At 34.6% G+C, this 21,680-nt stretch overlaps 1 protein-coding gene across 2 annotated transcripts in view; it reads left to right on the top strand.

The window, feature by feature from the left end:
• Positions 1-21,680, top strand: part of FSIP1 (fibrous sheath interacting protein 1) — a 68,572-nt gene that overhangs the window by 7,520 nt on the left and 39,372 nt on the right. For both annotated transcript variants that reach the window (XM_031065792.1, XM_031065797.1), the window contains exons 8-11: positions 777-874; positions 1,596-1,703; positions 5,118-5,282; positions 9,266-9,403. In XM_031065792.1, coding sequence (XP_030921652.1) covers positions 777-874; positions 1,596-1,703; positions 5,118-5,282; positions 9,266-9,403 — 509 coding nt within the window. The remainder of the gene's footprint in view (positions 1-776; positions 875-1,595; positions 1,704-5,117; positions 5,283-9,265; positions 9,404-21,680) is intronic.

The raw sequence follows: 21,680 nt of genomic DNA, 5'->3' as shown, positions 1-21,680 counted from the left end.
CATTTTTCAAATTTCTGCGTTCCATAAAAGCAAAAAGTACCATGCCTGCTTTTGAAACTGTTCTTGAGATTTAGAAGTTGATTATATTTGCTTAGACTTGTTATTTAATGTGACAAATATTTGCTGTTTGTAAAGCAATTGTTATTTTAAGCATGGTGAAAGTCTTTGAAAAACAGAATCATGCCTTTTTTTTTGGTCATGGATAGAAACCTATTGTTATTTGAAAATTGTGTGTGTTTAATAGATTTACAGCTCTATGATGAGTTTTATTTTTTAACAATATTTGTTTTATAAGCTGTGTTATAATAATATCAACTATATCATCTGTTTTTCAGCTGTTTTATTTATAAAAATGTACTTGATATGTCTCCAGATAGTTCTGTGGTTTTCAAAAAAATTATTGTCTGGTTTTGTAATGATGAGAAAACTGCAATGATGAGAGAGTTTAAAGGAATGCTGTGGCTTTTAAGGCGACCATGTTTAACATTTTTGAGGTTAGAATTCCAAAAGCATTTTAGCCTTGGTAAGATTGAGTGATTTCATATCATAAAAAGTTGAAAATTAAATTAGATTTTGGCAATAGTATGTTTTCAATACAATAATGCATAATATTATTTATGCATTATTTTCATTACACAAATAATGAAAACATTATACAAAAAGTTTGCCTATTGACTTTATATATTTGCTAAAGGTTTGAATGGGATTGATGTTATTACAGTTCTTGTAGAATCAAAATAGGAATGATTTTAATGTAGCAACGTTTCTTCCTCAAGCATCAGATTATCCAAGTGAACTAGAAACAGAAAAACCAACAGAAAAAATGCATAGCAAAAACAAAACCAACCAGCATTTCATTAAAAAGAACATTGAGGTAAGCATTGAAGCATAAAACCAATAACATTTTTTAAATGTTAGCTAGAAATCAGTCCATAAGTACTTTTGAAGACTGTTTTCTTTTAAAATCAGGAACTTTAGAAGCTAATTAGGCATAAATGAAGAAATTACCTTTCTGTTAAAACTGCTATTTATGGCAGAGAACTGTATTAGGCAGTTCTCAACTTGGATGCTCATATTGGTTAGAATAATACTGCTTCTATGCATTTGATAAATAGTACTGGAAACGGAATTGTTGTGTTTGTGCCTGGACATAGTTTTTTAAAGGTCAATATCCCAAGACTTTTAAAAAATTTATTTACTCTTAAATAAACTTAACTTTATTTACTGTTAACCTGGTGCATAAATAAGGGATAGACATACAGGTTGTTCATGTGTAGCCTGGATGAGACCACTTTTTGTCAGAAAGTGCATCACTTGGTTTTCCTGCTTTTTTTTTTCCTGTGAGGACCTAGTAGGTATAATGATTTGTCATCCAGTGAAAAATATTTGTCTTCCCACTATGTCAAAGACTAAGATAAGATTATAAATTTATTATATGTAGGCTGCTATATTTTTCTGTCAGAGTGATAATTTATATTATTGAAATAAACAAGATTTGGCTCTTAATTTCATAGAGTTTAAAAGCTTTGTTTTGGAGGTGTTTGAGTTAGTGGAGTGCTTAAGCATGGGTTTTTTTCTTGTTGTAAATCTTTCAGCTAGCAAGGGATTCAGGAAACCAATTTGTTATGCTTGAGGGAGAAAGGAAAAGGCTAACTGAACTACTGAAAGATACAGAAGATGGAACTGAATTGCAAGATCTTGAGGTATGACAAATTTAGTCTGTACTGTTCTGTTGTATTTGGCTTGTTTTTACAGTAAATCTAAATTTTATCTTAGTTCTACTATTAAATACCCTACTGAGATATGAGAGAAAATATGGATAGATCCTGTTGAATTTTTCTCCGAAAATGAATTCTCATTATTAATTCTCTTTGTTAATTTTACTAACATCAGAACCTAAAAGAAAAGTTAGACATAGGAGGAGGGAACCTTAAAGCAACACTTGAACACTTGGAGAAAATTACCTTTTTTTTTTTTTTTTGCATAAAATGTGAAGTTGTGGAGTATCAGTCTAAGTGGTTAGTGCTGTAGTCTCAGGGAGGAAGGCCAGCAACTGCTTGCAAAAACATCCCAACAACAGTTTTTTGACAACTGATAAATGGACTTCAAAATGCATTAATTGGGGAAGTACACATTTATGAAGTTTGTGTCCGTTTAGAAAGATAATATGACTTTTTTTGTTACATTATCTTCCAACTCTGTCTTAAAAGTACATAAAGTCTGCTTAAGCATTAGACATCAATGCTTTAACATAATATTGATAAACAGTGCACAGTCTGTATACTTCAGTGAATAGCAGGAGCTGAAGTGAGTAAAAATTGTCTTCATAGAGCATAACAGAGAGTATTTGATTGTCCCATCAGTCACTGTTTCTAGAAGGTGGTCTTCAGTTTGATAAATGTCATCATTTAAAGATTGAAGATGTTTTAAACAACCTTCTGTTAGTAAACATTGCTTTCTCACCTGGGGAATAGTGGCTTTTTAAAAATAATTTATTTTACTGATAGCAAAAGTGTTCTCTCAAAACGTGTAGTTACCAGTTTTCTTTCTCTTTAAGCTAGTGTGTGTCACAGAATTTAGAGGCATTTAAGCAGAATAGCTAATGCAAATTCCAACTAACAGTATGTACTTTTTTTTTGCTGCAATTCTCAAGGCATCGAGGCAATGGAAAAGTATAACATTTGTCCCCATTTTGTATTTGGCACATGTCACTATCATGTTGTCATGTATCTACAGAGATTTCACTGTTAATATTAGATATGAAGTAGGTCATCTTACAGAACACATGTGTTGCTGTATGTTCTTGATACCATGGACAAGAATGGCAATTTGTGGTTACTCTAGTCTGTACTAGATCATTTCTTTAGAGAAAAAAAGCTCATAACTCTCCTATCAAAGTAGAGTGAAAGAAAGGATAATAGTTGCTTAGACCTGTCTAGTCTAGTGATGGATTCTTCCTCTCCCACATTTGAATTTTTTTCTGGGTGAGGCATTTCCTGTGGCTACTTCATAACAAAAGTAATGAGGAAATTATCAGCAAATGTGTAATTTAGACAACTTCAAGCTGGCCCAGGTAACTATCTAACTGGTGGCCTCTTTCATCTTATTTTATTCTGACTTTTAAAAAGCTGATGCAATCACATTGGCTGGAGTAATGTTTTGGAGGCTGTCAATCAAGGCAGATCTGGTTATGTTGTATGAATTTCTCTGTATGGTGTAATGTCGATTAGATAACCTCATTTGACTTGTACTGCTATATATGCCAAATATCCAAACAGCACTTCTCACTGAAAGAATGTTTTATGAGTGTTTAAAATATTTTAGAAGTACACATATTCATGCTAATTTAATGGTCAAAGCTGAATCTGCAGGGTTATAATTATTTCAGATGTTCTGCAGAAAGCATTGACCATGCTGTTATAAAAGTATTGTTCTGAGTTAACACACAGGAAACATTGACAGGACAGAAGCTTATTTTCCAAGCAAAGCTATCACGGAAATACAAAAGAGAATGTGTGAGTCCATTTCATCCTGGAGTAAAATGAATTTGGATATTTGGAGTATGGGATACAGACACTGAGCTGTAGCTAGTGAGCCCAGTTACATCTTACTGGACCCCTGTAGAGTGTTTCCTGTGTTTTTGCTCTGTGATTTTCATTCTCTGATTAGGAGGTGGTTAACATGACACAAATGTAGTACCATGCTGGATACTTATGTTTTTGTGGTCACTGTCTCACCTGAACAGATGTTTCCACACAGCTGGCAAGCATCTGAGACATTTGTGAGGGGCTATTTTGGAGTCAGCTTAGGTCTGGTTAGGCTCATTAGTTGTGTCTCATCATATTTGTATGAGAAAGCATTAGAACTGATTTTGTTTCACAAAAAGGATGACTCTCTCTTGACTCTCTTTTCTTCTTTCTCTTTTTTTTATTTTTTCCTTTATTATGAAGATAATTTATGACAGGTGTTTGGGGTATGCTTCTTTTTTCTTTTTGCAACTAACATGCTTTAGGGTAATGGGGATGAACCACAAATGACCTCTTAGCAGTGGTATTGTAATTGGAAGCTGATATTTTGTCCTCTTGTATGGATGCAACTGCTTGAATAGCCAGAGGAATAATTTGGAAGCTGGAAACAAATGGTGGACATGAATTTCTTGCAAGGTAGATGTTAGAGTCTTAGGGCAAGGTACTTGTCCTATTCTGGTAGGAAAAAGAAAGGAAACCAGCAATACACTCATGTCCTTCCACACATCCTTCCTCTTCTAACGTCCTGTCTACCGCTACTTTCTACTGTGGTCAGGACTCAGAGATGTAATCTGCTGCTCTGATACCCAGTGGGTTGGGTTATGCAGACTTGCTTCCCTGAGTGTGAGGCAGGGAGTGCCCAGCTGCTGTGGAGACCCTGCATCTATCTGTGGATATGAGCTCATTGATTTGGCTTAAGTGGCCTAGCTCACTCAAAATATGCAGCTGTATGTAGTAGGAGTATATATTCATGTGTGTTATTCAGGTGTTAACTGCTATCAAGAGGAAAAAGTAATGTAAATCATGATCAGGAAAAGAACTCTCTGCTTTGTGTCTCTCCCAGGGTTTCTGTGATAACACATAGGGGCTCTAGAAGGATGGCAGCTACTGACCTCTGAGCAGTTCCTTTGATTTCCTATGAATGCCTTGTTTTCTTCTTTGGTGGTACCTTGCAAGCATCACATTACATCTCATACCCTCTGTTTGAGATTTGGCTCTGGGTGGTTTCTGCTGTAGTATCAACTGCTGCCGTTTCATTCCAAACCAAGTTTTGGTTAGGCTTTCTCACTTTTTGGTTCCTTTATCACATGGAAAGTGGAAATGGAGAGTTATCCATTTAAGTTGCTCCTTGGTTGTATTTAAAAGTGATGAATGTATGAATGCCTATACTTGTTATGTCCATAGCTGCTCTCGAGTGTGCTAGGGACATGAATATTTGGGAGATTTTAGCTGTATACTGAGATGGATGAAAATGTACATTTTATTATTAAGTGTGGTTTATCTGAATAATAAATACACTTGGTATGCAACTGCCCTTAAAGTGTGTTTCCTTTGCAAATGAAGCTTAAGTATTTTCTGTACCTCCAACAGGAGAAGGTACCTGACTGGCAGGCACCAGGAGAAGGGTACACACCTGAACTGATGGAGTTTCATCTCCTGAATGAGATAGACAATAAACTTCACCTGCTACTCTCTGATGGGGAGTTTTCTGCTCTTTCCAGCTCTAGCTCAAAATGTCCAAGCCAGATATATCAGGTAGGTTACAGATCTGTTTTATTTTATTTGATATTTTATTTGACGTGTGTGTTGAGATCAATACTACATATGGCTGTATTTATATCTTTTGCATTTTTCATTAGGATCCTGTATTTATTCATAAAGTCTATGTGTTAAGGAGTGAAGTGAGACATTTTAGCTGTAGAAAACAATGGAAAAATAATTTGTTGCTATTTTGAGTCATAGGTAATTCGAGAACTGACTTGTTTTTAAGAGTTGTTGATTCCACACTTCCAAGATACATATTCAGAAATTGGTAACTCATACATTTTTATCTGCATGAGGGTGTTTTTTTTTCAGTATAGAAACAAATTATCCATGATAGTTTACCTTTGGGAATTAGAAATAGGTTTCTTCTTATCTCAGGATACCAAAAGTGCCTGTTCACTTACGATCTGAAGGATAAGGCAATGACTGATAAGCAATGTTAAAGACTGTAGAAGATGGATTGAAATTGTATGTCTCTTGTTTTTAATGGCCTTTGTCTTTTTGCCTTGCCAGTAATATTGAGATTTGAAGATTAAGAATCAAGGTCTCGGCCTTGAGAAATGATTGTTTGGCTTTTGTACTTAGAAGACTACAGTTTATCCCATGCCCTGGTACTGTTGCCTCTACTATAATGGGGTTTAAAACAAAAACCCCTGATTCTTATTTTTCATTTATTTGCACAAAGCTTATATACTTCTGTAATATTTTCTTTCTATGACCAGAAATGATGTATCAGAGAATATGTGTAAAAATGTTAATTCACAAAACTGTTTTCAGTTACCAGTCTATGAGAAACATCTCTTTAAGAGGCTAAAATACCTGTGGGTTTGTTTTTTTTCTCCTTTTGTAAGGGCACTTTAATGTCATTTTTATTGGCTTCTTTCTGAACATGAGGTTTTGTTTTACCTCTAGCAGTATTTTCTGTAGCTCATTTCCAGAGGAGTCACATTTTCATGTTGATCATTTACCAGCTGGGATCTAATGTGTGAAAAAGCACCTCCCTCTTGTTGGTAATCACATTAAAAATTCAGTTGTTACCCTGAGCTTCCCAGTTATTGCCTGATCTTGTGTTCAGTGTTGTAAGACATCAGCTTGAAGTTAATGTGACTTGCCTGTGATAATGAATGCTCTGTCTGGCAATGTTTGTTCAAGTTATTGTTGTTGCTTCCTTTCAGATAATAACCCAGAAGTATTTGAACAGAAATCTGCATTTAGGTGTGTGCTAATTAAAGACTAACGTATTATCTTTTTTGAGTAATATTAAACCTAACAACCAAAACCAGGTAGCTAATTCCTTGTTACCTTTCATTAGTGAAAAGCAGTTCCCTTCAATTTTGTTTTGCAGCATGTAAAAAGCTTTCAGACATTGTAGTTCTATGATTTTAATTTAGAATTAGCTTAGAGTTGGATATGATGAAGCTGCACATTCTTTTCTTCCAAGAATTGTGTTAGATGTAGCTTCCAAAATGCAGACACTTGATCACTGTTGCCTCAGTGGTAGATGTCCTTTTTGCCACTGATGGATACTTTGCCAGGATACAGGAACTATTCTCTCACTCTGAAATCTTTAACAGTGAGCTTCAATTATCCTGCAATACCGTAGCTAAGCTGTAACAGAGGAGCAGACATGTTAATCTTTTTGTGCAAGCAGTCCAGCGGGATTAAGAATGCTTTTCCATGACTAATGTTCTCTTTTACATGGAAATGTTTCTCATCAGGACTGTATTTCTCTCAGAAATGTTTCTTTGCTCTGGTGCCAAATCAACTAAATATTTAAAAGTGTTTCTGTCTTACTTAATATTTTTGGGGAAGAATAAATTAAATTGAATTTAATCCTGAAAGAAACAGGAAAATGATAGGCTGAAGAATATGGAATGTAAGACTGTGTGTGATGAGTGCTTGAAAAACGGAAAAACTACCTGAAAACTAAAGCAAATGAACTTGATATTTAAAGAAACAATAATATCTGTAGGCTGGATTGTCTTAAAAGATAATTAATGTGTATCACCGTGAGGAGTTCTTTCATAACTGATTGGGTTTTTTTTAGTCAGGAAAATATTCCCTTATTCTATTATAGACATGGTCTACAGTTAGCAGTTTAAGATTAGATAAATACTCAAAATTCAGAAGATACACTAATTTTTCAATGAATAAAGTCCTTGATAGCTTATGCTCTATGCCTGTGCTTTGCCGAAACAGATGAATTTCACAGATGATATCTGTTTCAGAGCATGGTTAGAAGCAGGTTAATAAACTGATCGGCCAGTTTTATGCCTCAAGATGATTGTACGACCCTAATATGCTTCATTATGTGGGATTTTGTTACTGTTTATTTATAAAATTCAGAGGAGAGGGAGCGCAACAAATAATTATAGATATTTCAAATACTGCAAATTTCTCTTTGGCATTATGTTTGTTACAGCTTTGGCTCTTGCTTAGTATTCGAATTTTCCCTTGTGTGAAAGGTTTAACAGTTTTATTTTTTACAGATCTAAAGATATGAAAGACAAAGTAATCTTAAATGGACTTTTCTACTATGTACATGTGCTATATAATTGAAACAGAACATATTTGGAAGTGTGCGAAACATTGGAAATAAAATATTTTCCTTGATATAATACTTTATACATTTATTTCATGATATCTTGAGAAGAATGTTAAAAAATTAGTAAGTGGGAAAAGGCCTTGACTTTAGTCATATTCTGTGAGTTTCTATCAGTTACTATTCAGGGATGAGAGAAGTGAGGCTGTAAGAACTACTTATGAGAAAGCAACTGCTTAATGCTCCTGAGTGGTCAAATATCAAATAGATTATTATGAATAATTTTGAAAGCATTGCAGAATGAAGCAGAAAATAATGATTGTTACAGGAAAGTTTGCTGTCATTGTGGTACTGCCAACTATTACTGATTATAAATATATATTAAAAATTTTTACTGTATTAAAATAAGTTTATCTTCAAGCAACTAATATTTTGATTTAAATGTCAGAGCTCATAGATTTCCTTGATGTTTAGAAAAAGTTGTTTACAGATACAGTTTTTTGTATTTTGTAGCTGAGGAATTTACTGTTGAATGTTGAATTGTGAAGGTTGTTTTCTTTCCAATTAGTCATGCTACTTGGAATTATTTTCCTTGTGTGTCTATTAAAATTTCTCAAGCTGCTTCTGAAAGCAAGACTGAATAGAGTACTTTTTTTTAATTCTATGGCTGCTCGTGTCCCTTTGGGTTGAATTGATTATCAAGATAGGGAAAGGTTTTTTGCTTAGGCTTTTTACCTTTGCCACTATTGGATTTTTCTATAGAATCTATGGTTTGCAAGAGAAAGCTCTGGGTTTTTTTCTGATTAGAACATAACTTTGCGCTTTTGCCAATACTTGTCATTCTCAATGAACTGAATTATGTGTAGTACTGAAACCTGACTGTATTTGGGACCGATGGAAACTTCAGAATCTAGTCCACGCCTATTGAAGGATGTGAGAATATGTAACTCAAATCTTTAATAAAGGTTGGGCAATTAAGTCCAACTTAGGGTTTTTCCTTGTTTACCATGATACCTAGTAAACAAAAGATGTTGTCATTTTTGGCTCCGTTTTTTCCTTTCCCCTCTGGCTTAATTCTGATCCCAGTATGGTTAAGAGGATCCATCTTTGAACCAGTCATTCAGTCACCCCTATTCTCAGAGTGCTTTTATTGTTGTAGTAGAAATTAAGTATCCAAGTGTTAGATCTGGAGACTAAGAAATTCCTCTTAAAATGCAAAGGGTAAGAATTCTTTTGTTGAAATATGTTTTGCCTGATATTTAGCTATTGTATTTGAAAATATACATAATGAAAACTATTCCTTTGCAGATTTTGACATTGATGTGTTATTCTAAGCATTTCACTATTTTCTTAGTAGAAATCAGAAGAACCCTTATCTGTCTATGAAGCAATATAAAGTTATGTGGTTAACTTCTATCAATTATTTTCTCAGGAGCCTCTGGTTTATGCAAGCAGAAGCCTAGAAACAATTCCAGGTGAGAAGGTTCTGCGGGACAATAAAGAAAAACGTGATCGACAGAATCGTCTGAAAGAAATAGATTATCAGCTGGAATCCCTAGAGAGAAGTCTTGTAAGTTTCCTATTTTTTCATATTTTTCCTCCCTTATTCTGAGAACTTTGGAATTTATCATTCCTTGTATCTTTAAATAAAATCAAGTTTTTTAACCTTATGTAAATTTCTGAAGGAATCCCCAAAGAAATATGCAGGCAAAAGCCCCAAATAATTATTGTTAGTCTGAGAAATCTTTTTTTTTCAGTTGTAATGCATACTTACCTTTATTATAGGATACTTCAAAGTCAAAGACATTATCCTCCTCTCTTCTTCCTCAGAGGTGCATAGCGTAAACAATAATATATAAATGCATCCTTAAAGGATTTTTTAATGGCTCATGTACTTCAGTGTTCTTTGAAGGACCAAGTCTGATGAGAGTATTGTATACAGTAAGTTATTGTGGTAATCTTTTTTTATTATCATAAAATTGAAAGAAAAATAGCATTTTATGTCTGTGCATTGTAGAAATTTGTTTCTTGTGTGAAGCTGATTTTACAGTTTTTCACTTAGTAAGAAGAACATAAGTATCTAAGTTTGTTGTGACTGACCAAACATCCATGTAGCCTACCTTTTTCTCTTGGAGGTCTTTATTCAGCAGTAGGCTTACTCTCCACAATAATTAAGAGTTAGGAAGAGTATTGTTCCTGTTATCTTTTATCACCCTCAAAAAGGGATCTCCAGTGCAGATCAAAAGTTTTGTGATTCAGGTGGCAGCATAACCACAGTGGTATAATCTCAATTACTTACAGCACCTTTGCAGTAATTGCAAAAGCTCCAGCCACTCAACATAAGCAAGGTTTATACTGGCAGTGCTGGAGTATACCTGAATATGGGAACAAAGACTTTGGACAAGGAAACAGTGATAATTTTAGAGGCTGTTCACTTGGGTGTGTGTTACTACAGTAAGGAAGCATATTTAATTCTTATTTATTCACAGTTCCAAAACAATAGTAGAACTTCTTTTTTAGTGCACTATTATGTTGTATTAAACAGTTAAAAGAGAGAGACAAATAAATAGGGGAAATCTGTGAGCCTTAGTATATTGAGTAGGTTAATGGGTAATCAGATAAAGTAAGTCTGTATATTGTAATATTTTTCTACTCATTGACCTTTATATCACATTTTGTCACTACTGACCTTACTCATGAGGCAAGCACAATCTGAGGAAGTGTGTCTGGAGATTGTATGATAGTCTGCAGCAGGCCTGGGAAATGCAGTGGGCTGCTGACTCATTCAAATATTTTGTTTATAAATGGGTCAGTTCCAAAACTTGTTTGGGTTATAGCAGTTTTGTTTGGTATCAGATTACATGCAGACTCTTGCAATATACTGCCCATTTTTCCTTGACTGGATTGTGTGTATTTAAAACTCTAAATTGATAGAGTGTAATGCCAGTTTACACTGTTTATAAATGCCAAATGTCACCTGCACCAATGTGTAGCATTTCTACCTGCATTGCAGCACCTGGCAGGGCTTCTTTAGCGGGACACACTGTCTTCTCATCATTGCTGCTCTGTAGCATGACTGAGATCATGTCATGTGGATGTCAAATATGTGAGTAGTAGGTCCTCTGTGAGATACTTCAGTTGTCAGTGAAGGTAATGTGTTCAGGTCTGAATGGAAGTAGGTTTTTCCTTCTAACAGTAAAGTTAAATATATGGAAAGGATGCACTTTCTTGAGTGAAAAAAGAGCAGCCTTTAAAAAAGAGTGCTTTTTTTTCTTTTTAACAAAACACACATAATTGAATTTTTTTCCCTTTAGATCAGATAACATGTGCAATTTTGTTTGGACCTTGTTTCTATACTGAAGTAATATTTTGGCAAATCTGGTCTCTGCCACGACACTGCATGATGAAAAAGTAAACTGAAGCTTGGGTTGAGGAAGGGAATCCATAGACTGCATGTTTCCAGAATAATTTAATGATTTCTGGAAATACTGGTTTTTATTCAATAGGTGGCACTCTTCACTGTATGTCAGAAGAGGAATGCCTAGGCATGGTTCTAGGGGATATTTTGGCTAGTAAATAACTTGTCATTTCTGCTTTATAAAGTGCAGGTTGTGAGAGATTTACCTCTCACTTGTGGCAAGAGTCCACGTGTGCAGCTTTTAGCATTGTTATTTTTCTTTTTTTAAATTGTGCATTTAAAATCCGTGTTTTTAAAATTCACATTGCATTTCAATTTCTCCTTTACTCTTTCCTAAACCACTGTAATTTGCTATGTAAAATTATAAACAAATTCTCTGCTCTGAGTACAGGAGGTGATTTGCCACCAGTTAGGAGTGTTATTTCTGAATGCATGGTTATACTTGATAGTTGTAAAATGCAGTATTTTACAAACATAGTATCTGAGAGAACTTACATTAAAATGTATTTTGAAAAGTCCCTTGGACAAAATAGTTTTGGTTTTCTCTTCCTAGGTGGAAATTATGAATAGTTTATCTAAACAGAATTTAGCTCCATGTGTTAGGACTTTCCTTGCAGTAGGTATAAAGGTAAATCTATTAGCTTTTTTTGGTATGTATGGGTAGAATGCTGTATTTTTTCACTACTGTAGAATGGATTATTTAAATTTATTTGTATAATGGTAATGACCTTCTGTTCAAGGAGAATTAATCATATTTCTGGAGGAGGCTATTTGGTAGGTGCTGGCTTCTGAAATGATAACATTTATGGATTCCTCCACTACAGTTAACCTCAGATATGCTGTAAGACTTCATGGTCTCAGCTAAATCTGGGAGTAAACTCACAAAACAAAGCCAGAAGATAAAACTTTAATCTAATTTACATTTGATATAAACACAAAGAATCTGCTAAATATTACACTTGAATTAGTGAAACTAAGGGCTTTGGAATCTGAGTTCCTCCTTTACTTAAAAAAATTGTCCCTAGTGAATTAATATACCAAAGAACGTATTGTATGCATTGTTGAAATGTATTGTGAAATTTCAATCCAACTGAAATGTATCTGTACTGTGGTATCTGGGTCCTTGCTGAATTTCTTTTAGGTTTCAGTTTGACCTTAGTTCACTTGTTCTTCATTTGAAACCATGTCTGACTCTCTCCGCATTCTTTCATCTTTCAGTTTCCTGGAAACCACTGAGCTTATCTTTGTTTTGTGGATTGCATTGTTAACTGCTGCTTCAAAAAAATACCCAGTTCAGCTGCCAAATGCGTGTTGCTGAGCATTAATGAAAAGAATTTTATATAGAAAGAAAATAAATGTAGTTATTTTTCAATTGTGGCTTTGTCTGCATGGCCATTTGTGATAATCCAGTGACACGTTTGATGATGTGTTGAATTTCTTCATGGCAGACAGTAGATTTAAATGCACATCAAAGCAAGCCATTATGTAAGATAGCTTCACCTTTGCTGCCTATAATTTTGTGGATTTCTAATGTATTACACTGGAAGCTGATTAATTCCTGCCATTAGTCTACCTACACATTTCTTTTTGGATTTTGGTTAAATATATGAAATCAGAAATACTTCAAATGCATATTGAATATATATGCATGTAATAGCAAGTATGCACACATATAAGTATAAATGCTAGTTACCTACTTGGCACTGATACTGATACCTACTTGAAAAAAGGTGTCCTCTTACTTCCTGTAGGTACTTTTAAAGCAGAAGCTAGATATAGTTACCAAAGTCTTAAATTTCAATTTAGAGATGTCTGTACACCTCTAGGAATCATTTTTTTCCAAGTACATGCAATCTCATGGCCAAATGCATTGTGTGATTGTTAATTATTAAGGTTTTTTTAAAATGCAAAGTAGTATTAGGAAAATACACGTTTGGTTATTGGAATAGCTAAAATTTGCAGAAAGGTTTGCAACTGGCGAGGATGATGAAGAACAAAAATAATAAATGTGATTATGCTTTCAGGAGCTTTGATTACCTGTAGGAGCTTACTCCAAAAAGCATGTTTCTTATCATTTTGATGCAAAATAAAGTATATCTGTGGGAAAATCTCAGGATAAAATTAATTATTGCTTGGTCCTGGAGAAGGTCTTACATCTCTTACATCATTTACTGTTCATCAGGGTGATGATGGGGTTTGTTACACATAGTCTTGTTCTAGTTTTAGCCCTGGTACTGAATGAATTCAGTGTACCTGATCCTGAGTCTGTGTTAGGCAGCTTCCAGAAAAGAAGAATAATTTCTTCCTGACCACAGTCATAGTTCCTTTCTTTCCTTCTAAAGGGAAGAAGAGAGTAACATAAAGACCTACCACATATTTGGAAAGTAATTTGTTAACCAGACAATAGTGTAATATGTTGTTGTATCACAGTCTCTCCAGAAATTAACAACTAACACTTTTGATCACAGAAACACATCCATATTTTAACTATTCTGTGCATTGGTAGTCATTGTAGACTATAGGAGATAAATAGCAAATGTATTTATTTTAATTCATATGGTATCATGTGGTGTCTGGTTTCTAAATAAGCATGTTTTTGTCCATAAAAGTAGAAATTGCTTAATAAAACATTTTCATAAGACATTGCACCAAATAAAAGGAAAAAGGACACCCTATCTAAATAAATTTGAGATATGCCACTCTCTATGTTATTTCTTCAAAAAGTATCAACCAGGTGCTGAAGTTGCTTGTCAAGCTGTTGTTGAGCTTCAAGCAAATCTTGTTTATTCAGGTTTTACAAGACTTCATTTTAATTATGTGATTGTAGAGTTGTTTCAGAGTGAAATGTGGTAGCATTTCTACCTGGGAAAATATCAGTGTGAAAATCTTATTTTCTTCATTTAACAGCTACTACACACTAGGAGAGAGCAATAAAATTAAAATTAATAGTAGATTGACCAAATGTAAACATTTCACTCATGATTTAAATAAATTTACTGTGTATTGATGGTTTTCCACTGTACTGTGGATAAGAATGAAGTGGCTGCTTAAATGATTTGTAAAAAATATTTTAAAACTACATGTTGCATTAAGATTCAGTAAAACTCAATAATTTTTGTACACATGTTGAATTTTAAAAACTAAATTATATAAAAATATTGTTCAGTTAAACCCTTAATAATGCTTCTAGTTTATGTGGAAAATAAAGATAATATTTTTGTAAATGACTGTTAAGTTGGACTGCATCCATATGATGGTGATAAGTAATACTGCCAGTTGCATCATAAGTATTAGTTATAGGTGATTCTGGATATGAGAAATAATTGCTGGAATTTGATACCTCTAATGAGACCTGTTTTAAATATAATGGATTTCTAGGTAAGAATGATCAAATTTTCTGTCAATTCAATGTACTGATCCTCCCTCTCCCAAAATGTAACTTCTAGTTAAGACAACAATTCTGCTGGTTTACAACTCTGCTATATTGTGGTGTTTGCAATCATAAAATAACAAAGTATCTTTGACTACTCACCCATCTCTAAATGCATGTAGTGCTACTTATTGTTTGATCTCTTCCCATTTTGTGTCTCTAACATGGCTTAAGTGTAACTACACTGCTTTCTTAATTTTGTTTATTTAACACCATCAAACAGATTATTATTGGAAATGTGCTTTTTCTTAGACAGTGAAAGACTCCATGAATTGACTTGCTTCTGTGCTCTTGTGTTACTTATTCAGTAACACACTGCTGGCCTCTCTGACCTCTACAGTGTTGTTGTATTTGTCCATTACTTTTTTTACTATGTTATCAATTTTTCTGCCTCCTGACCTCTCTCATAATCTCCAACCTGGGTTCCATATATCTACTAGTAATGCTCTTTTTCATTCCTTCTAAACTCTCCTTTCAACCTGTTATCCTTAGTTCATGGTTGAGATAAATGCATGCCTTCAAGCAGGATGCTGCCCTTCATCCAATGGTTATATTTGTAAGCAATTGCTCATTGCTCTGCTTGTGCCTGAAGCCTTCTGGTTAAAGACAGTCAAGCATATTAAGCACTGGAGTTTTGGTGTTTTCCAGGTACTTGACTGTGTACATGTACCTTTTGTATGGGTAGACTTAACAAGTTTATTTGGGCTTTTCATTTCTCCTATCTCTTCCCTGTTTGTACATGTAGCATCACATTTCAGTGCAATAACTGTGGTTTCTAGCTGTGGTAAAATTGAAGTAATGCTTAAAAATTCTCTGGTTAGTAGGTGTCGACACCATAAAATTTTCATGATTGAAGTGTGCATCTCCTTGCTCTGAGGCAAGGAGAAGGTGGTTACCTGTTGTCACACATCTCTACTGGCAAATACAAGACTTCCTCATTCCTTGCTGAAAGTTAGCACTGTTCTTTAGTCTCTGTAGGAAAGAGGAATTATTTTTGTTGGCCTGATTGTGCTCTGTACTCTAAGTGAAATAGTCAGGAAAAAGCCCGTTTCTCTGCAAATTTTGTTAGGGAGGGTTGTTTCTGCTTTTCTCCAGGATGTCCCATTCAAATGAGAAATTAAAAACAACAGGGCTCCTGTGGATGAGACTTTCTGCAATGTGTACTTAGGTGTAATTTATCCTTTGTGGGTGAGCATCTTAATCTTTTGAAAAGTAGCATATATAAATGCATCTCTCCATCTTATAGTTGGTGGCTGTGTGATTTTGAGTCTGTGATAAATGTCAACATAGAAAATTTTGGCTGTAAATTTATCTTATACCTGTGTGTTCCTGTATGTCTCCATGTACAAGCTCTGTAGCAGAGCTTTGGTTTTATTCTTGAGACACTTTAGCTTACTAGGCCAGGATGGAAGTGTAATCATACAGCATCCCTAAGAGTGAGAGATATAAAGCACATAGCAGATGCACAGGTTGGAGATATTCCTGTAAACTACATCAAACTATTTGTGACAGCCACATAGGGTTCCTAGGCCAAAACTTCTTAAATGTCCTACTGATATGTGACTTCTAGAAATATTTTTAATATTGCTATTGGCATGTTGTTTATTTCAGTTTAAGCTATATAATATTTTATGTATTTTCATCTATGAAAGGCAGTAGTGGTAAACAAAATGTTATTTTCAGTATGATTCCCAAGAATATAAAAATCCCATTGAATTTATAGATAAGAGGGATACTGCAAGGAATGTTTTAAAACAAACTGATAGCATACTGTGATAAATCTGATAATCACAGTTTTATGACAAAGCTTAGTTGAAAGCTTGAAGTATTTCCAACAGAATTTTGGCTTCTAGAAGGAGTTTCCTGTGATGAAGACAGCAGTATTCCTAGCATGAATGTAGTAATTTTATTTTCAGAAACAGGGTAATCTTGTTTACAGAGTCAAACAAAGTTGGTTGGAGAAAAGCTTTGGAAGTTTTTTTCTCATATATCTAAATAGTCTAATTATACATAATATTTTTTAGTTGTGCTGCACAGCACAGATCAGTATCAAAAAATACTTAGGAGGCTGGGATGTCCTCTCTCCAGAAAATCTGCACTTAAAATATTCCCTCTCATTAGAGCTAAGGACGTATAAACTTTTGATGGAAAAAATAGGCAAATTTCTGCTACTGAGTATCTGTACTGGTTGCCAGTTTGGCAGGGTTGGGCACCTCGTGGCTTGTCTCATGCTTAAGTCTGTTTTTTGATGCTGGACTGAGCATTCCTTTGTCTATGGCCTGTGTTTGGTACACAATCTCAGAGCATGCCAATACACCCAAGCAGCCATAGGTACAAAATGTGTTATCAGGTATGATCAAAATGATGCCTCTTTTCTTTCAGAGACATAATCTGGCTTAGAGTACACCCCCACTTATTCAACCTAAACAATTTCATCTCAGTAGCTTTATCTCCATTTTGCTTCAAGCAAGAGAGTGACCTAACCCTACATACAAATCTTTTTCTAAGATTTGGAGGAGGAAGGACATCATCTGTCCCATGGTGCTATTACAATATTCATCAAGGAACAAAGTATTCAGGGGCAAACCAGCATCAATTAGAAGGACCATATTTCTCTGGCCTGGTGATGGGTGGAATATTGAGCACTGGTTGTATCTCTCATGCAAAATCCATGAACAGATTGTTGGACTAGGAACTTCCTTTTTTTGATGACAGTCTCATCATTGATCTAGATTAGTGGTTTCTAACACCATGATTTTTTTTTTTCAGTCCTAGTGCTTTGTTTTAGGGCTGTGATGAAAACTTTTCAGACTTGCCTATGTCCTAGCCATTGAAGTCTTTCCTCGTAAAAAGGGAAATTATGCTGAGACTTAGAAGTGGCTTTCTGGGAATGTGCTTTTGTAACTATACAGGGCAAGTGCAATTGTCATCACACACATTGATTGTGTCGCTGTAAGAAGCATGGCCACATACTTTGTGAAAAATCCTAACCTTTAACACAGTCCTGCAGTTCTTAAAGAAGCAGCATTGTAGGATCATCTCCTTGGCTCATTTTTCTGTTGTCTGGTTTGGTTTTGGTTTTGATTTCCCCTCAGAGCAGGGTGCTAATAACACCAAGGGTGCAGGTTTGATCCGTGTACAAACCATTCACTTCACATTGGACTTGGTCATTCTTGTGAGTCCCTTCCAAGTCAGAAGACTCTGTGTGATTCGCCTCCTTATTTCTTCATTTTGGCACTGTTCTGCTTAGAGGTTCTGAGAAGTGTACATTGGTACATAATACTGCATGATAATGACCACTTTTAATATGTTCTGTGCAACTTACTTATGGAGAAATGCTTTCTATATGGGGTTTTACCTTTACTTTCAACTATTCAGGTAGTACCAAAAAAAGAAGTCCATTGTAATAAGTTGACATTGGAAGACAGAAGATACTGACTGGACTTTGTAAGAAATGCTTCTTAATATGACCCATTTTTATTTTTGTATTCTGTCAGTTATGTTTAGGTTTATTTGAATTCCTTCTGTAGAAGAGATTTCACATTTCTAAATGATTGCTTCAAGAATATTTGCACTATATCTTCATAGGCTCTTTTTTCCCTGCCTCTTCATTATAATTTAAAGAATAAATCAATTGTGTAGTTAGTTACATTCCCCGAATGCAAAACCCAGTCAAAATTAAACACACCTCCATACTAATAATCATCTCCCTTTGTATATGCTCTGTCACTGCTCTTTTTTTTAGAACACTTCCCTATTCCTTATGTGGTTGTCTTAATTTTCTGACATGCAGAAAACTCCCCATTCCACTCTGGTGGGATCCAGTCATTATTCATATCATATAGTCTTTTCTGCCTGGACTATTGATGTTCTTTGTTTTCAACAATATATTTTTCTTTTGATTGCATTTATCTTCCCTAGTGCCTCAATGCAAAATGTAAGTATACTGTGGTATGTAAATATGTTGAACACTAAACAATGTTTGTTGCTAAGAAGAGTATTTAAATGTTCTGAATGCTTTCACTTTTTGAGATGTTAGTGGAAAAGAAGATTAAAACTGAATAACTGCTTCTACAAACATGGGCCTGTGGTTGTAGCAGTTCTTTTTTTCTTCCTAGCTGCTTTTCTTTCTGTAAATCAAAGCCTTCCTTCAAAGAAATATCAAGGAAGAGTGGTGTCTCTCAGCAGGGAGTCTTCATTCTGCAGGAAACAAACATTTTGTGCCTGTCCTCTGCTATTGGCTTAAATGTAATAGAAGCCTATTAAGAGTGTGCTGGAAGCTTCTGGTTTGTGAGGAGCAGTCTACAGAGCCTTTTTTTTTTTGTTGAAGCCATGTATATTACTTTCTCAGTGTAATTGCATATAAATATAACACAATGCTACAATTTTTTGATTTGTTATATATTTAACAGGTATATGTATGTAATTGGGAAAGTAATTAGAGTTGTTTATGGTTAGAATTTCACTCATATACAATATCTGGTACTTATTTTTTTGTTTAGGATTATTGATTGAGGAAGTAAAACCCATTTATAAGTACCAACAAGTGGTTTTATTGCTAGTATTTTTAGAGGCAAAACTAGAAAGCAGTAGTGAGGTAAGTGACTTCAAAGTGATACCAGCTAAGAATTTTTAATTTGGTAAAGGAGCAAAAGAATGGTGAACTTTTTGGTATTGTATGCAAAGGAAGGCATTGTAACCTATATTTGTGAGAGAAATTTCAAGTATAGTGTGATGGTGGTCCTTCTCAGAAAGGCATGTCTGTGAACTTATATAAAAATAATAATAAGCTTGAATTATGTTAATTCGAGAAATGACAGAATTAGTAACTGTATAGGACGTAGAGAGTATGTACATATTTGTGGAGAAAGATTCGAAATAGTAGTCATGCATACATTATTCAGACTCTATGAGAGATACACTTAGACTGTAACCTGTAAATATTATAGGTATGAAGTATGGAGATAAATTAGGGATGTGAATTCATCCCAACAGTCATTGTGCAAGCAATGGATTATGCCTTTCCACCAGAATGGTACAAAAACAGAATTTTCAGTGTTTGAAATTACTGTATGAGTAACTTTGGTTTTTCAGTCTCTGTCTCATTACCTAGTGTCTTCCAGTTACTTTATAGATTTCTCAGGGTGTAACAGTGTATCTTCCTTTTTAATCAATCTGTCTGTCAAGCATTCTTTGATTGCAGAAGTGTGAACACTATCCTGTAATACAAGTTCCAGTACAGAAATGGCCTTTTAACTTGTCTTTGTATTCTGTATTTTCAATTATCTGTACTTCCTTATCTGACAGTTTGCTTTTTAAATGTTTATAGTACAGTAGTTTTAGTTATTTTATGAAATTTTTGTACTGTCACTAGGAGTTTCAGGTGCAGTGTATGTAAGCTAAAAAACTAAAGCATAGTTTTGGAAACAGAATTGGTAATGTAAGCAGGAAAATCAACTGCAAATTTAGATTCCTTATGTTAATGACATGTTTTTATTTTCATAAAAATGAATAAAGACAAATTAGATTATATCTGTTTTATTGTTGCATGCTAAAGAAATTTCCATTCTTTTCCTAAATGCGAGTGTTGCTTAATAAGAGGATGATCATAGTAGGAGAAGTAATATCTGTATCTTGCTTGTTTTTGTACCAGGGGTTCATAATAGCATTTAGCTACAGAGTAAAGTGAGTGGACAAATCTTTAAATTAACCTCCATCATGATGCATCATGCCCTCTTCATTAAATAGCTGTAACAGGGAGAAAAGCCAGTTGTTTCTAATAATTTTCGAGAGCTTTTGTGGTTTGTATACTTCAGTGTTCTGAAGGTCGGATAGAACTACCAGACCATAAAATCCAGCCAGCGAGAGATCTGGAGCTAAGAGAGCTCAAGGATTTATTAAGTGATGTGAAACTCTATTGTTTTGTGCATGTGTTACATAATTGCTGTCAGTGCAGAGTTGTTAAAATTCCCTGCTAGTAATAACACGAATACCATTTTATAGCTTCAAGAGGAGATAAAAGAAGTTTCTTAGTCAGCACTTCAACAATATCACAGCACATGTCAGTTTTATTATTCTGGGGCCTTCAGTTTTGGCAGATGCTCTCCATTCTGGCTGTGGTATGGTAATTACCATATAAATTAAGCAGTGAAATAAGCTGAGTGCAGCCTTATCCCTGCTGCCTGTAACCAGGTTGCAAGTATCACAGTGTGAAGCAGGCATAATTCAGGCTGATTATATTTAGAAGGCCACATTTTGAAATCCTGGACCTTTATCCCAATTCGAGTCAATTTTAAAAGTAAATTGAAGCCGTTTAGTTGCTGTACAAACAGAGGGATCATTCTTTCTCCACAAGGTACTCTCCATAATAGCATTCCAGGAATTAGTTCAATCCATCCTGGTTTGATTCATAGCCACTAATTATATTTCAGCATGCATTCTAATGCTTCAAATTATATGTGTCCCTACTTTAATGAGTTGTAACTAGTCCTTAAATGGGGAGCTTTGCACTTTTCTTTTATATCTAACAGGCTTTACTTTGGATTTTATGGGATTAAGCTACTCTGGAAAATCTAGGAAAGTAAGCTGAAATTAAAGGTTTTGTTATATTGTTTCTCTCCCCCCCCCCCCCCAATACAATTAATTCTGCTCATTTGGGAAGCTTTGGAAATTGTTGAATCAAGAGTCCAAATGCAAATTTTTCAGATTATAGTGATGAACCAGATATTTTTCTCCATGTGATAAATAACCTCATGTGTCAAGACTGGGCAAAAAAAAAAAAGATGATGTGGGGGACTGATGCTTTTTAAAATCAGAAAAATTGTGTTGGAAAATAAAAGCCTCAAAAGAAAAATATTCTATTATGTAATTTTTTTTTCTTTCTGGTGTGGCATTACAGAAGTCAAAGCATTTTAGAGAACTGGATATGTTATGAATGGTGTAGTGGACACAAAAAAACATGGCCAGGGTTTCAGTGGGCAAGTGACAAAGCTGATGATG

The sequence above is a fragment of the Geospiza fortis genome, unplaced genomic scaffold, assembly GCF_000277835.1.
Source record: "Geospiza fortis unplaced genomic scaffold, GeoFor_1.0 scaffold54, whole genome shotgun sequence".
Taxonomy (NCBI): domain Eukaryota; kingdom Metazoa; phylum Chordata; class Aves; order Passeriformes; family Thraupidae; genus Geospiza; species Geospiza fortis.
The sequence above is the reverse complement of the archived record's forward strand: the minus strand, read 5'-3'. Positions and strand labels throughout refer to the sequence as shown.